Raw genomic sequence first — 16127 nt, 5'->3', positions numbered from 1 at the left:
TTTAATACAGTGACACCACAGTAGCAAGTTAGCAAATTCAGTGGTTTGCCATTGAGTGGTTTCCTAAAGGCCATCATAGTAAAGATAATTCACCTGATAAACCAACATGGCCGTACCTCCACTTTAAATGGCCTCCAGTCAGTTTCTATCAAAGCTTTTCAAGTTCAATAAAAAGTGAATTAAAAACGTGAGACATTCAAATATGACCTACAACCAAATCCTTGTTTCTCTGTAACATTAGGGTGAGGATGAATTCGGTGGGCAAAAAAAAACAACTGCCTAGAATGTATATACCAAGAACACATAGCCCTATAGTGTAAAATAACAATTAAGACCGCTCATTTTCAGTGTGTTGCGGAATCTGCCACCGCATGTCAAGCACATTTTACCCTGACACAACCATGATATGGTTCGTTAACGACCGGCTCTAGTATCCACAAGAGAAAAAAACACAATGTACAGCAGAAATAACCTTTCTTTTTTTTTATGTCACTTAATAAAAGTCTAAAACAACGGGACACATTGTCCGAGTAAACATAAATAAAGTTGCAAGAGAGAGATTTCAGGAGCGAGAGTTGTTAGGGGTAGGGGACACTTTGAAGAAGAAGAAGCAGCACTTGAGAAGACTGGAAAGAGAGAGAGAGAGACTCTGAAAGGCTGATAGACAAATAAATAAAGAATGAGAAAGAGCAAGAGAGGGAGGGAGAGAGAGAGAGAGAGAGAGAGAGAGACAGAGACAGACAGACAGACAGACGGACAGACATACGGACGGACATACGGACGGACATACAGACGGACGGACGGACATACAGACAGACGGACAGACAGACAGACAGACAGACTTTGGCACCTGTGCCAAACTGGCAGTGTTCTTCCAAAGTTCTGAAGAGGATGGAGAGGAGAGATACCAGACATGGGCGAAGAAGAGGCGCCGCCACTATACAGAGGTAAGAGAGGAACTTTAAAGATAACGCCAATGTCCCGTCCCCCCCCCCCCCTCTCTCTTCTCTTCCACCACATCACTCCACTCCCCTCTCTCAAAAGTCCTGAGGCCTGATTCAGCTCCTGTCGGAACCTCTCAAAGGTTTTTTTCTTTTTACCCAGAAAGGACCATTATTTAAGTGAAGTCGCTCCTTGGTTCTTCTTGCTGTCTGTTATTATTATTACAGGTGAAATCTTGATTCCTCTTTCTGGGTATATATATAGTGTAATTTTTTTGACACGTCGAGTGTTCAGCATTTAAAGTATAACCAGGATTAAATAATTGTTTTTACTCCGTAGGGTCTCCTGCTATACTTCTGTAGAAATACATTTATGGCTCGAAAAAGAAAAAAAGTTTGCTTGGTTCGTTTCAGTTTTCTGGCATCGCCCCCCCACAAGATCCCCTTTTTGAAGTTCCTCCCGGGTGAGATCTGAAGGCTCTTGATTCGAGGTTTTCTTCTTCCCCACGGATGCTTCCTCTTCTTGCCTGCTGCGCCTCAAGGTCGGTTAAGCGCGGGTCGTGTGTGTGTGTGTGTGACGGTGTGTGTGTTGTGTATGTGTGTGTGTGTGTGTGTGTGTGCCGGCAGAAGTGTGTTCGTTCGTTCGTTCGTTCTCCTCGGGCCCCTGCATGGGTTTCGGCAGATCGTTCTAATACTAGGTTATCTCCCCCCCCAAAGGCCAGTATTTGGGGTGATCGTTCTATAGGTTCTCTCCCCCCCCCCAAAGGCCAGTATTTGGGGTGATCGTTCTATAGGTTCTCTCCCCCCGCCCCGCCCCAACCAGGCCAAGGTATTTTGGGGTGGTGATCAGTTCTATAGGTTCTCCCCCGGCTGGTACTGGGGCTCCGTGGAGGTGAAGTAGTCCTCGAGGAAGCCCTGCAGGTACTCAAAGGTGGGCCTCTCCTCGGCCTCCTTCCTCCAGCAGGAGAGCATCAGCTCGTGCATGGAGCCGGGGCAGTCGGCCGGGCAGGGCATCCTGTAGCCGCGCTCCACCTGGTCCAGCACCTCGCGGTTCACCATGCCTTAGAGAGAGAGAGAGAGAGAGAGAGAGAGAGATGGAACACAATGGATATATATATATACATTTAACCCATTCTGACCTGAGATCAGATTCTAAAAAAAAATGTCTTCTAACGTCCTGACAGTTTTCTGAAAAAGCTATGTTTCTATGTGTCTGTGTCGGTCGATTTTTCAAAAATAGCAGACCTACAAGCTCGTAGCGCGCCACTCGGTGGCGCGCTACGAGCTTGTAGATCTGCTATTTTTTCAATAGCTAAAGCGTAGCATAATGCTAACGCCAAAACTGGTTCCCGGACCAAAATGGGTCCGCGGCTGAGCGGTCCAGGCACCTATATGCCGGTAATCCAGATTGACTGCAGCGTGTCGCAGGTTCGAGTCCCGAGCCCCGAAGCGTGTCTTTCCTCTGTCTGTCTCTCTCTTCCCCTTCACTGTCAAGCTATACTGTAACCTATCAATAAAAGGCACAAAAAGCCAAAAAATATATATACCCATTGATGCCTGGTGCAACCTATACGTTGTTCTATACCCTTGATGCCGGCACGCTCTCTCTGTGTCTCATCAGCTATTGCTATACATGTAGCAACATAACTATTTAAAAAAATAATTAATCTAAATTTGAAGGTTTTCAGAAACCTTAGGTCAGGCCCTAGAAGGCGTTCCCAGATTCGGCCTCATGGCATCAATGGGTTAAAAAGGGGGGGGGGGAAAGCAGCGCAGCAATCCATAAGATTTAACCCATTCTGAACGGGAACCCATTTTGGGGTTTAGCATCATGTTATGCTTTAGCTATTGAAAAACAGCAGATCTACAAGCTCATAGCGCGCCACCGAGTGGCGCGCTACGAGCTTGTAGGTCTGCTATTTTTGAAAAATCGAAGAACGACTGACATTTTTAGAATCTGATCTCAGGTCAGAATGGGTTAATCAAGACCAGTGTGTGTCCAGTGGAAAACCTCGTATGAATCTGATCTCAGGTCAGAATGGGTTAAATCCGCTAAATGACATTATGGAATCGTTTAAAACACAGAAATGTATATATAGGATAGTTACATGCGGTGATGCTGATAGGGTGCATTTTGCATCCCGCAAAACACAAAATGATTGATAATGAACCCATCCATGGACGCACTATACTGTACTCAGTCAGCACTGTACTGTAATTTGGTGCCATATTTCATTCACTTTATGTTTTCATAATACTTTGCACTGTTGCTTGCATAACTCTTTGCAATTGTGCGAATTGTGTTTATTTCTTTCAGATACATTTTATACATGAATATAACCATTTTATAACCAAACTAGATAAAATGGGAGTTACATTTGTAAAAAAAAGACCATTACATTGAGAACCTATTTATGTCACTGGTTACATTGTTCAAATGGTTACATTGTTCAAATCAAAGAACGACCGATAGTTACCTGGATAAGGGACCCGTCCTTTCGTCGCCAATTCTGTCAACAGAACGCCAAATGACCAGACGTCCGACTTGATGGTGAAGCGTCCATAGAGGGCCGCCTCCGGCGACGTCCACTTGATGGGGAATTTGGCTCCTGTCGCATCGAGACAAATGCAAATCATCGTTATCCCATCCTGACAGTTTTCTGAAAAAGCTGTGTTTCTATATGTCAGTCGTTCTTCGATTTTTTTCAAAAATAGCAGACCTACCAGCTCGTAGCACGCCACTCGGTGGCGCGCTATGAGCTTATACTGGATCTCCTGTCCGTTAGTCACTTTTTAAGTCTAAACTTTAGTCTAAAATTGACAATATATTTAGTCTTAAGTTTTAGTCATCATAGCTTCGGTTTCATTTAGATTTTTGTTTTCATCTGTAAAAAAATCACACCTGTGTTAACCGAGTGGTGCAACTCCCCTCTCTCCCCCCTCCTCTCTCTCTCTCTCTCTTTCTGCTCCGTCAGATTAGCTTTATTATGGATATCAATCCGCGTCACTGAGAACTATTTTTTCATTATTATTTTGGCTCGGCCTTTCCTTCTTTAGCGAACCTAGACAGTCAGAAGTTGGATTTGCGTCCAGCAGGTGGCAGCCATGTCACATACTTCTGTCGTTCCAATTTCACACATGCGCACACCACTCGTGCTCATTGACGTACACAAACAGGTACACGGACATTGAATGCTGGTTGTAGGAGTGGTTGCACCACTCAAAAAAAGGTAGTCAACGAAAGTGACAGTTTCCATATTGTAAACATGGTCGCCAACGTGGTTTAGCGACTATAGCACTTTATTGACAGCTCATCCATCGTTAGCTTGTTTACAAGTGAAACGGACTGTCTGTGCAGAAAACTGCCTCATCAAAATAACAGCCTTTTGTAATGATTTAGTCAACACTAGTTTTATGTCTACTTACAGGACGTTAACATCTCATTTGAGTTCCTTTTGAAGGCCTGTCAGCATTCTCTCTCTAGATCCCTGTCCTCAGGGGAACTGCCCATAGATCCGAAGTCCCGTTAGTCCGAACATGCACTGGCTGCTCCCGTGCTTGCGGTTAGGTTTAGGTTTGCTCCTGTGCTTGCGGTTAGGTTTAGGTTTGCTCCCGTGCTTGCGGTTACAGTAGGTTTAGGTTAGGGTTAGAGATAGGGATAGTAATTTCGGAAAACAATGAACCTTCTGACTAATGACACGGCACCGTCTCTCAGCTGTGGGTGCGCAAATGCGCCTCCATGCCTTTGATCTACCTACCGCGCTACCCACACGTTTTGACGACGCATGCGCACTGTGCGCGCACCGCTTGTGCCGCGCACCCCTGGACATAACGAGACATGAGTGAGAGGACAGCGTACCACACACACAAACATAATGCAATTTTTTCAAACACAGTAAAAGGAAGACAATAAGAAAAAGATGGGAGCCGTATACGTACCCTGTCTAGCGGTGTACTCGTTGTCCTCGATGAGCCTGGCCAGGCCGAAGTCGGCCACCTTGCACACCAGGCCTTCTCCCACCAGGATGTTGGCCGCCCGCAGGTCTCTGTGGACGTAGTTCATCCTCTCCACGTACGCCATGCCCGCCGCTATCTGGGTGGTGGGGTGAGGTTGAACAAGTTCTGAACTTTTTTCGAAATTAAAAAAAAAAATGTCCAAAAATTTGAGGCACATTTCACGATTTTTCAAAAATAGCAGACCTACAAGCTCATAGCGCGCCACTCGGTGGCGCGCTATGAGCTTTGTAGATCTGCTATTTTTCAATAGCTAAAAGCATAACATAATGCTATAACACCAAAAAGGGGTTCCCAACTTCCCGCCCCAGGGGCGCAGATAGCATTTTATAACTGAACACGAGGAGGAGGGAAGTTCAGAATGAAGAAGATTCTCTTTTTTTTTTCTGTGGGTTTTAGCCGAATTGCCTCTTTTGCAGAAATAGGGTGCCGCGTGTGAAGGTGCTTTTTGACTAGTAGAACTAGCTTCCCTCCCAAATAACGGGTTACGTTTGCGTTTTTTTTTATGATGAAGAATCAATGTTTATGTTTATTCAACTTTCAGCATGATCACAGGTTTTAAAAGGACGGGTGCCATTAAAAACACTGAATTATTTTGCCGAACACAGATATAAAACTTCAAATCTAAAATGCAATAAAATGGTGTAAACCTCAAATCTCTAAAATCCACTATCATTTAAAAGTCTGCACATATATGGGATTGGTGATTTTCTGTATCTGTATATGAAGAAGCAACTGACGGCGGCAGTAACATTAGCGCTTTCTTGCCGTCAGTTGATTCTTCATTATCCATATGAGCTAAACCACCGCGGGAACATTTTGTTTATTTTCGGAACACAGTTCTTATTTGACACGAGAAAAAAAGATCTATGGGAGTTCAGAATGGGGAAGAAAGCCTGAGTCTCAGGCTTATGGATGGTGAGTCTCAGGCTTACCTGCCACACCATGTCTACCAGCTGAGGCTAATGAGCTCTAATTGCACAGTGAATGCTATACGGATGGATGGTGAGTCTCAGGCTTACCTGCCACACCATGTCTACCAGCTGAGGCTAATGAGCTCTAATTGCACAGTGAATGCTATACGGATGGATGGTGAGTCTCAGGCTTACCTGCCACACCATGTCTACCAGCTGAGGCTAATGAGCTCTAATTGCACAGTGAATGCTATACGGATGGATGGTGAGTCTCAGGCTTACCTGCCACACCATGTCTACCAGCTGAGGCTAATGAGCTCTAATTGCATAGTGAATGCTATACGGATGGATGGTGAGTCTCAAGGCTTACCTGCGACGCCATGTCTACCAGCTGCGGCAGGCGGAGCATCTTCCCCGCGTCTCCCTTGAGGAAGTCCAGTAAACTACCTGCGGAGGCAGGAGGGGACATTAGAAGAGGCTTTAGAACGTATACCAATCACAGCGCACCAATAGACACTGGGAAATTGGGTGTTTTAGTGAACTCATGCATGCACTGTAACAGGGTTTTATTCGGCTACCAAGTGTCCATAAATGCATGGAATATCTATTATTATATATGTCATTGAATACTTTGATAGGCCAACTTTAGTTTTTTTCAAGCAGGGTTCATGTTTTAGGTTGTTATTAGAGAAAGTAAAGGATGATTGTCACATTTTTTCTTTCATTTGCTGCTTTCTTCTTCTTTCTGGTGTAGTAAGTCTATAGTAAATAATAATAAAGAAATTGACATCACATTTTGTAAAAAAAAAAAATGATATACATATTTAGCTACAGTACTTGCTTGTCAAAATAGCTAAAATCGTTAAAACGAAAGAAAACAGCAAATGAAAATAATAATAATAATAATAATATTAATAACACTCATCTTTTACTTTCTCTAATCGCAACCTAGAACATGAACCTTTGGTTGAAAAAAAAACGAAACAAAGTTGGCCTTTAAACAAAGGGCGAACATGGCGTGTTTGGAATATGATGGTAGGCTATGTATAGCTACACATCTGCTTCAAAATCCGCCCCAGTCTCATTTGGCTTGAGAGGATTTTAAGGGGTAAAGACAGCTATAGAAGCGTGCCGTGTGTGTGAAGTGTGAACACATGCACATCCTCTTTGATCCAGAGCACAAGGAGAGAGTTTGAAGTCTGGTGTATAGCTGTATACGTTCAGACAACCACAGGCCAAATCAAATAAGACCTCAAGTTCCTCCTTTTACCCCCAAGTGCTATAAACCGGCTCAACTGCGCAACAGACTTCTCGATGCGTGGATGTACTTCCTCCTTCTCTGCACTGTAACTTGTTTGCTTAATGCGTTTTACTACATTTAATAAAAATGTCATTAACAACGGTCAGCGTGGAAGGAGCCCCCCCCCCCACACACACACACACACACACACACACAACTGTGTTTCATAAACAATATGTAAAATGAGGATGTTTTGGCAGATTAACCTTTTTTAACCTTTGCTTTTATGAAATATCTCAGATCATTAGTTTTTTTGGGGGGGGGGAGATTCTATTTCTATTCGACCACTTCTATATAAGAAAAAGTCCTTCTGCACACCTACAATGGACAGGTGAGGTCGGATAACGGGAACTGATAAGTAGAGAAAAAAAGAAGAAATATCGAGCAACGTTTCAGTCGATGCCTGATGAAGGTCTGACGACCGAAACGTTTGCTCAATAAAAATCTAAACTCGAGTGAAGAAGATAGTGTGCGGGATTCTTTTTCTCTACTTATTTGACCACTTCAAATACTATACTTAAAATAACTAATAACCGAACATAGGTCATCTACAAGCTTACTACAACGCCTCGCAGATTGCCTATTTTCAGTGTGTGTGTCACGTCACTTGAAATGATGGAACTTCTTGGATTCCATAGAAAGGACATGCTGACTTCAATGGAATCCAAATCGGTCGTGACTCGTGGGTGACTGAGAACTTGACTCCCACGTGTACGTTGCGCTGCGTTTTCAACACGCCCCGTGCCACCGCGAAGCGCACGCTCCTCCAGTCCTCACCTTGGCTCATGTACTCCGTGACGATGTAGATGGGCTCCTCGGACACCACGGCGTACAGCTGCACCAGCTTCTCGTGTCTCAGCTTCTTCATGACCTGAGCCTCCTGGAGGAAGGCCTCGGGGGACATGGTGCCGGGCTTCAGGGTCTTGATGGCCACCCGCGTGGCGCCGTTCCACGTGCCTGTCGAGTCAAAGTCAAGTCAAGTCACCTTTATTTATATAGCACATTTATAACCCATTCTGACCTGAGATCAGATTCATACGAGGTTTCCCACTGGACACACACTGGTCTGATTAACCCATTCTGACCTGAGATCAGATTCATACGAGGTTTCCCACTGGACACACACTGGTCTGATTAACCCATTCTGACCTGAGATCAGATTCTATAAAAATGTCAGTCGTTCTTCGATTTTTCAAAAAATAGCAGACCTACAAGCTCGTAGCGCGCCACTCTGTGGCGCGCTACGAGCTTGTAGATCTGCTATTTTTCAATAGCTAAAGCATAACATAGTGCCCAAAATGGGTTAAAAACAACAGAAGTTGACCCCAAAGTGCTTTCCATAATAAAAAAATACATCATAAAATACCAAATTAAAATAAACGTTTAGCAATACTTTCAGGAAAAATACAATATAATAACATTTTAAGGAACATGAAACAACAAATAGCCTACTAATTACAATTACAAAAATGTTTAAAACATTTCACAGAGCTATAGGAGCTGAAGGCAATGGAGAAAAGGTGAGTTTTTAGGGAGGATTTGAAACTTTCGGTGGTTGGGGCTGGATTTGATCTGTAGTGGGAGACTATTCCAGAGTTTGGGGTCAATTACTGAAAAGGCCCACGGCGGTCACCTTTGGTCTTTTGTCTCGTTGTTGGGACAGAAAGGGGCAATTTGGGAGGTTGACCTGAGTACCAAGAGCACACAGTGAACATTACTCGCTTGCTAGATCCATGGGGTCCTTGAGGGGGTTCCATGGGGGCCCTGGGGGCCCTGGGGGGTCCCAAAACGTTCTACTTTTGGTATTTCAGGTACAAGCACATTTTGATGCCAAATTGCCAATATCCACACTTTTCCTGGGCTGTGTGTGCTCCAGTTCCTGTCGATTTGATCCAATGAAAGCCAATGAAACTGGTCAGATGACCAATGATATCCAATGAAATCAACAGGAACTGGAGTGCACACACACACAGCCCAGGAAAAGTGTGGATACATTTGTACTTTTATTCAAGTACATTTTGAATTCCGTTACTTTTACTTGTAACGGAGTATTTCTATATTGCAGTATTGACACTTTTTACTTTTACTAAATCATTTGAGTACTAGCTTTTCCCAACCACTGGAAATAGGCATGAATGGCACTGAGAGTGAGTGTGTGGCGCTATGGACGTTAATGCAGATAGCTCTTCTTCTTTACAATCAAGAGTGATACAAAAAAGAAGCCATATAACAGACAGGCGGGAAGTGACTTTACTCATAAACCAAACTAAGTGAAAAAAGTGGCAGTCCACAATAAAAGATGCAAGACTGGCTCAGATGCAATTTCAGGCAAAAAGCCTTCTTCAGAGCACACTAAAAAAGAACGTGACTTTACTTTTGACCTCTGCTGAGAAGGATATCGATGTTGTCTTACTGGATATCTAATTATTCTGCCGACGTCCGCGGGAATAAATCCATTGATGGAATTCTGAAGAAGAATGATGTACGGTACATTGCTGCCAGTGTTGTTTTTGGCAGCAAATTTCTATTTTAGTTTAGTCATATAGTCTTTGGACTGAAACTTCATTTAGTTTTAGTCAACATTTTAGTCACCTGGAATGTCTTAGTGTTAGTCTAGTTTTAGTCGACTTAAATGTCATACGATTTTAGTCGACTAAATCTACAGGTGATTTAGTCGACTAAAATGTATTTTGGCGGGTCTTGAACTCTTGATACCGTCGTAATGACGGATTGTGAGCTTGTAGATCAGCTATTTTCAGCATGCAACCAAGTGTAAAATGACTTATACTCTTGGACTCTTGTCCACTAGTCCCTTCCTAACATTTTAGTCTAGTTTTTATTTGTCGACAAAATTGTCAGTATATTTAGTCTTATAGTTTTAGTCATCGTAGCTTAGTTTTCATTTAGTTTCCATTTGTTTTTTGTCAGTGAAAATAGGTAGTCGACGACTAATATTTTTCGTCTTAGCTTTAGTCGACGAAAACAACACTGGTTGCTGCTTACTAGGCATGTAACGATATATCGTATATCGTGATATATCGATATTATATCCCGACGATATGTATCGATTTATTAAAAATAAAAATCTTCTTTGTGTGTGATAAGAAATGTCAGCTGTAATCATATTCACATGATTTTGGAGAGAAATGAGACAGTAGAGGCCTGGAGAGGGGAGCTGTATATGTGTCTGTGACTGTGCCCAGGTGATGGTCGTTATTGATGCTCATTAATACATCAAGGAAGGCAATTATCTTTGCAATGTAGTTAAATAAAGCTTTGGGGGGGGGGGGAAGATAAATCATAAAAAATAAAAAAATGTAATTTGTCTGGAAAATCATTGTGTTGAAAATATTGTGAAAAAATCGTATCGTGATACGTATCGTATCGTGAGTTGAGTGTATTGTTTCATGCTTACCCATCCAGACCTCTCCGAAGCAGCCCTGCCCCAGTTTGACGTCGAGGCGAAGGGACTCCCGCGGGATCTCCCAGGCGTCCCGGGCCAGACCCTGAGTCTGTGGCCTTGCCACGGGACACACGTCCGTCAACGCGTGACACAGTCCGTCCGAGTGCTCTGTGGGAGAGACAAAAATGAAGGACACAGAGAGAGAGAGAGACGAGGGAGTGAGAACAAAAACAAAAAGGGAAGAAAAAAGAATAGTCAAGACAAAAACAAGAGTCAGGTCAAGGACAATGTGTAACCGGGGCGAGAGACACAGGGAGAGTGAGACAAAGAGAGAGAGAGACGGGGGACGTAAAGAGCACTGGTTCCCAAAACACTGGAGTCGTGACCCATTTGTGGGTCGCAGACGCATTTTTTATGGGTCCCTTTATTTTTTTGTTTTCAAAAATAGCAGACCTACAAGTTCATAGCCGCGCCACTCGGTGGCACGCTATGAGCTTGTAGATCTGGTTCCCGCCCCCAAAAATGGGTTAAAGAAAGGAACCCGCCTAATGATGATGTCACTGGTAGGTGTCCATAGCCCTCCTTATGAGACATACCGATACCATATCTACTTTCACTATACATTTGTGTGCAACACTCTTGTATGACGAAGTAGGGCATTCATTTACAAAACAACAAAACATATAGGCCTACAAAATATGGACATATTAGGTTTCTGCATGCCTGGCAGCTATGACATGATACAATCAATGTCACGCGTGCAGGGCAAGAGGGTAGGACCCAAGAGCAGAGGCAGAAGATCTCAAATGCAAGACATTTATTGACAAAAGGTTCAGGAACAGAACACACCGAGACATACAAATAATAATCCGACAATTCGGAACTGACAGAACAAGGGGAGTAATATAAGGGTGACACCAGGTGACAAGGGTTACACTAATACAGGGAGGTGAGACAAGGCAGGTGACATCAAACAAGGCAGACAGGAAACACATGAGGAACAAGACTACTAAATAAGAGTACACACTAAAACACACAAACTATAGGAACAAGGAACACTAGAACACAGCAGAAAAACGTAAAAGTATCCAAAAAGGAATTATGGACTTCTACTGTATGTGGCACGTGTACTGTACTCACTGCGGTAGTGGAAGACTAGCTGTTGTAGACTGGTGAACTGCGTGCGGGAGGTGATGTAGAAACCGCCGCTGTCCAGCTTCCGGATCTTGTAATGCTTAACGTTGAGACCTTTGGTGTTGTCATAGTCCAACACGGACAGGCAGTACGCCCCTGTAGAGGCAAACACACAAATAAATGGTAAATGGTGCATTTATATATAGCTCCTTTATCCAAGGCGCTTTAGATTGTGCATTACATTCACCCATTCACACACACATTCATACACCGATGGCGGCGGAAGCCATGCAAGGTATACCAACCAGCACACCGGAAGCAATTTGGGGTTCAGTGTCTTTGCCCAAGGACACTTCGACATGTAGACAGGAAGGAGGAGCCGGGATTCGAACCGCCGACCCACGGATCATTGGACGACCTGCTCTACCTCCTGAGCCACAGTCGCAAAGTCACAAAGTCACAAAGTAACAAAGAAAACGGCTCCTCTAGTAATCCTCATTTTAAAAGTCTTCTTGAAACACAAGACGCCAGATACAGTATGTCTCGTCGGGTATCCACACTTTTCCTGGGCTGTGTGTGCTCCAGTTCCTGTCGATTTGATCCAATGAAAGCCAATTAAACTGGTCAGATGACCAATGATATCCAATGAAATCAACAGGAACTGGAGCACACACAGCCCAGGAAAAGTGTGGATAGGGTTGGGATCTTCTTCTTCTTCTTCTTTAGTTTTTATTTCAGACCCAGGAAGAGCCATATCACAAACAATACAATATAAAATAAAAACAACAAATGAAAAGAGATAAATAGAATGCACGGTTCCTTTAAGTATTCCCTCTCTTAACGGTCCGATGAATTAGTGGTTCCCTTTAACGATTCCTAGGGGAGAAAGGGGACCCCCTTGCAGGTCTGTAACTTTAGAGAATGGACCCTGTTATCCTACCTAACCACTGGGACAATCAAGAGGAGTGACCGTGCACCTCAAAACTAAGCACTACTAGAGAATAAAGAAATTTCCCAGATTTATTAAATACAAATACACAAACACACTGTCACAGTCACAGACTTTTGTCATTTATTGTACAGTCTAGGTCTTGTATTTCTATGTTTTGTTCCCTGGTCTAGTTTTCATGGTTCTATTCATGGCTTGTTTGCTCCAGCTGTGTCTCATTTTGTATAATCAACCCTCATGTGTATATCAGTCTTGTTCCCCCAGTCAGTGTTTGTTGAGTCATACTGTATCCTGTCACCTGTTTCAGTCTGTTTTAAGTTATTTCATGTTCACCTGTCTTCTGAATTAAAACACCATTTCATGGTTTCCAACACTACATGCCTGGCTGTCCTGCGTTTGGGTCCTTACCTCACCTACACGTGACACACACAGACAGTATGCTGTGTACTAGTGTGTCTAAATGGGACTGTGTGCGTCAAGCCTTTGGGCTGAACCTGTAGTAGTATCTCCACGTGACAACATGCATAGTGATCGAACTGGCACACTTGTCACATGGTTAATTAACTCTTCTTCTGACATATTATATACACACGCACGCACGCACGCACACGCACACACACCCCCCGAGGCAAACGTGCCCTACCTGCCCAACAGTTTGCTGCCTGTATACTTTTATGAGTGAGTGACATCTTTTAATCCTCCCTAGCTGTCTCTTTTTGCAACGCTTGCGTCTTTCCTACACACCCTCTGTCTCTGCGCTGCTGTCTATTTTCCTTCTCTCCTTTTCTTAATGCCAGAGTTTCTCCAAACGCATACCTGGTTCGCAGACCCATTTTTACAAGTTGAACTTAAAAGAAAAAAAAAAGTTTGCGTCCTCACCTTCGTCTTCAATGTTTGTGTTTACGCAATGTCTGTGTTTACACAAACATTCAAAATTGTCCATTCATTGTCAATGGGATATAATGTTTGTGCGTAGGACAAAGTTTGTGCACATACACACAAAAAGAATCACACCCGGCCGTGTGAAGTGAGGGGCGCTCTTATCATATAGTACATGACGTAAAATTATCCATTCATTGTCAATTGGAATGTAATGTCTGTGTAAGACGAGCTGAATAAAACACCCCTCTAACCTCACCCCTATTACGCATGTGTGTGTGCCGTCCGTGCGTGCGTGACTACATGTGCGTGTGTGCGTGCCCCCTTTTGAAGAACAGAGATTTACAACCATGGTGGGGGGGAGGTCCTGCACCCTCCTAGGCTGACCTAGTTCAGTGACTCAACCCCTATCCATTCACAAGCACCCGGGCCGCTCCGCTGTTGGTTATACATTCCTTCTCCGCGCCCCCCACATTCCCCCCAAAAAAGAAACCCCTCCCATAGAAGTCCATCCACAACGTCACACGGAGACAGACGCTGACGCGCGCGCACAGCCGCGCACACAACTGTGCCTTAATTGGGCCTGGAGAACAAAGCAGTGGAATATCCGACCCTCATTTTGAATATTAACGCTCACGTCAAAACTCTCCAGCCCCTAAAATTCTGCCTCTTCTGAACGTACGATCCCAGCAGCATTATAGCAGAACAAGATGTTATAGCTTCCAGGCAGTGGTGGAAAGTAATTTTACTTAAATTTACTTAAATGCAGTACTACTACTTAAGTAGAATTAAGGGAAATGTTGTACATTAAAAAATAGAAGACCTACAAGCTCGTAGAACGCCACTCGGTGGAGCGCTGCGAGCTGGTGGAGCTGCTATTTTTCAATAGCTAAACCATAACATAATGCTGACACCTAAAAGGGGTTCCAGCCCCCAAAATGGGTTACATTTCGAAGCCGATTACAGTACATATTAAATTCCGGACACTTGTAACAGAGTATTACTATATTAGAGTATTGTAAGTATTGTAAGTAAAATATGGATGGATTTCGGAGCCGACAATTATTAAAACCTCAGTAAGAATTCAAAACGATGTGAAATCAAAGATTTGCAAGTCTGTCGCCTCTCCGTGGAACTGCATTCACGATTGCAACGTTGCAACCTTTTCATCAAATGTGGAGCGGTGGCAGTTTGATTATACAATCACTATGAATTTTAACCCATTTCGGGCGGGTGTGTTAGCATTATGTTATGCTTTAGCTATTGAAAAATAGCAGATCTACAAGCTCATAGCGAGCCACCGATCAAACACAAATGTTTGATCAAACCATGTGACTCCCATTGGAAAACATTGCTTGATTGGTGTTTGGTACGTGTGAATGCATGAGGCCTGAGAGACAGCACAGTTGGCAGGACCGCGTGTTGCGTCGGCACACAGTCTCTTTGTTCCCACGGTCCCCAAAGTTCTCACCTTTAGTGGTCTCGCTCTCTCTCACCAGGAAAGTCCCTCTTCTGTTCTGCAGGCTCAGTAGGAGCCTCTCCGAGTCCCTCCGAGTGATCTTCCCGAAATACCACCTGCCGAAGTGGGCCAGAGAGAAGAAGAGTTATATCAGTGAGGAGCTATACCATACTGAGCAGCTTGAAGCGGTTAGGCGTCACGGTCCGTGACACGTGTTATGTTTTCTTCTAGTGTTCCTTTTAGTTGGCGTTTTACTTTTCTGTCGTTTCCCTTGAGTGGTTTTATTTTGTAGTATTGTTCCTATAGTGTTTCCTGTCTGCCTTGTTTGCTGTCACCTGCCTTGTCTCACCTCCCTGTATTAGTGTAACCCTAGTCACCTGTGTTCTGTTTGCCTCTTAGCCTATCCTAGTGTTGATTGTCAGTTGTGTTCACCTGTGTCCTGTTTCCCCCTGCATTCAATACATAGTTCAAAGTAAAAAAAAAATTACGTTATTCACTAAAACAAAACATAATAGAGTTTTAAGTAACCGATCTACACGTGACGCAGCGCCACAAATTGTAAGCTTGTAGCTATTTCAGCTGTAGATATAAAATTTCCAGTTGCCCGCGTTGCCTTGTGCACAAAGTACAGTATCTACAATGTCTACCTCATACAGGGTAAAAAATCATGCTACAGTAGAATACTTGTGTATTGTGAATTGACACTATATACAGTGGGACGTTGCTTTAGCAAAACTGCCCCGGGGTCCCGGACGGACCGGACGGTGACAAAATGAAGGGGCTGTGAGAGAGAAGAAAGAGAGAGGTAATGTACTCTTCTGCTTGAATGGAGTCGGAGGGAGCCACGTAGTTGCTGGGGATGTAGCCACTCTCTCCTGTCGTCAGGGAGCGGGCCAGCCACCAATCCCCTTCCCTAAAAAACATAGAGAGGGAGGGGGGGGGGGGGGGGGGGGGGGGGAGAGAGAGAGAGAGAGAGAGAGATATAGAGAGAGAGAGAGAGAGAGAGATGACAACCTTGATGACGCAAATTGACCGGGACAGCCAGCCATAACATCTTTCGGCTCATTCCAGAGGTCTAACAATTTATTCCCCCATTTGAGAGACATGATTGATTAGGTTACCCCCTCCCCCCCC

The 16127-nt window shown here is 43.9% G+C and overlaps 1 protein-coding gene across 1 annotated transcript in view; it reads right to left on the bottom strand.

Moving 5' to 3' along the window:
- Window positions 1-1793: 1793 nt before the first annotated feature.
- Window positions 1794-16127, bottom strand: part of LOC308323573 (proto-oncogene tyrosine-protein kinase Src-like) — a gene marked incomplete at both ends in the record, with an annotated part of 19942 nt that continues 5608 nt past the window's right edge. The window contains 9 exons of the mRNA XM_080775307.1: window positions 1794-2002; window positions 3419-3550; window positions 4881-5034; window positions 6240-6316; window positions 7947-8126; window positions 10585-10740; window positions 11713-11862; window positions 15006-15109; window positions 15808-15906. Coding sequence (XP_080631433.1) covers window positions 1794-2002; window positions 3419-3550; window positions 4881-5034; window positions 6240-6316; window positions 7947-8126; window positions 10585-10740; window positions 11713-11862; window positions 15006-15109; window positions 15808-15906 — 1261 coding nt within the window. The remainder of the gene's footprint in view (window positions 2003-3418; window positions 3551-4880; window positions 5035-6239; window positions 6317-7946; window positions 8127-10584; window positions 10741-11712; window positions 11863-15005; window positions 15110-15807; window positions 15907-16127) is intronic.

The sequence above is a fragment of the Protomyctophum bolini genome (assembly GCF_963924005.1).
Source record: "Protomyctophum bolini genome assembly, chromosome: 2".
Classification (NCBI taxonomy): Eukaryota; Metazoa; Chordata; class Actinopteri; order Myctophiformes; family Myctophidae; genus Protomyctophum; species Protomyctophum bolini.
The sequence above is the reverse complement of the archived record's forward strand: the minus strand, read 5'-3'. Positions and strand labels throughout refer to the sequence as shown.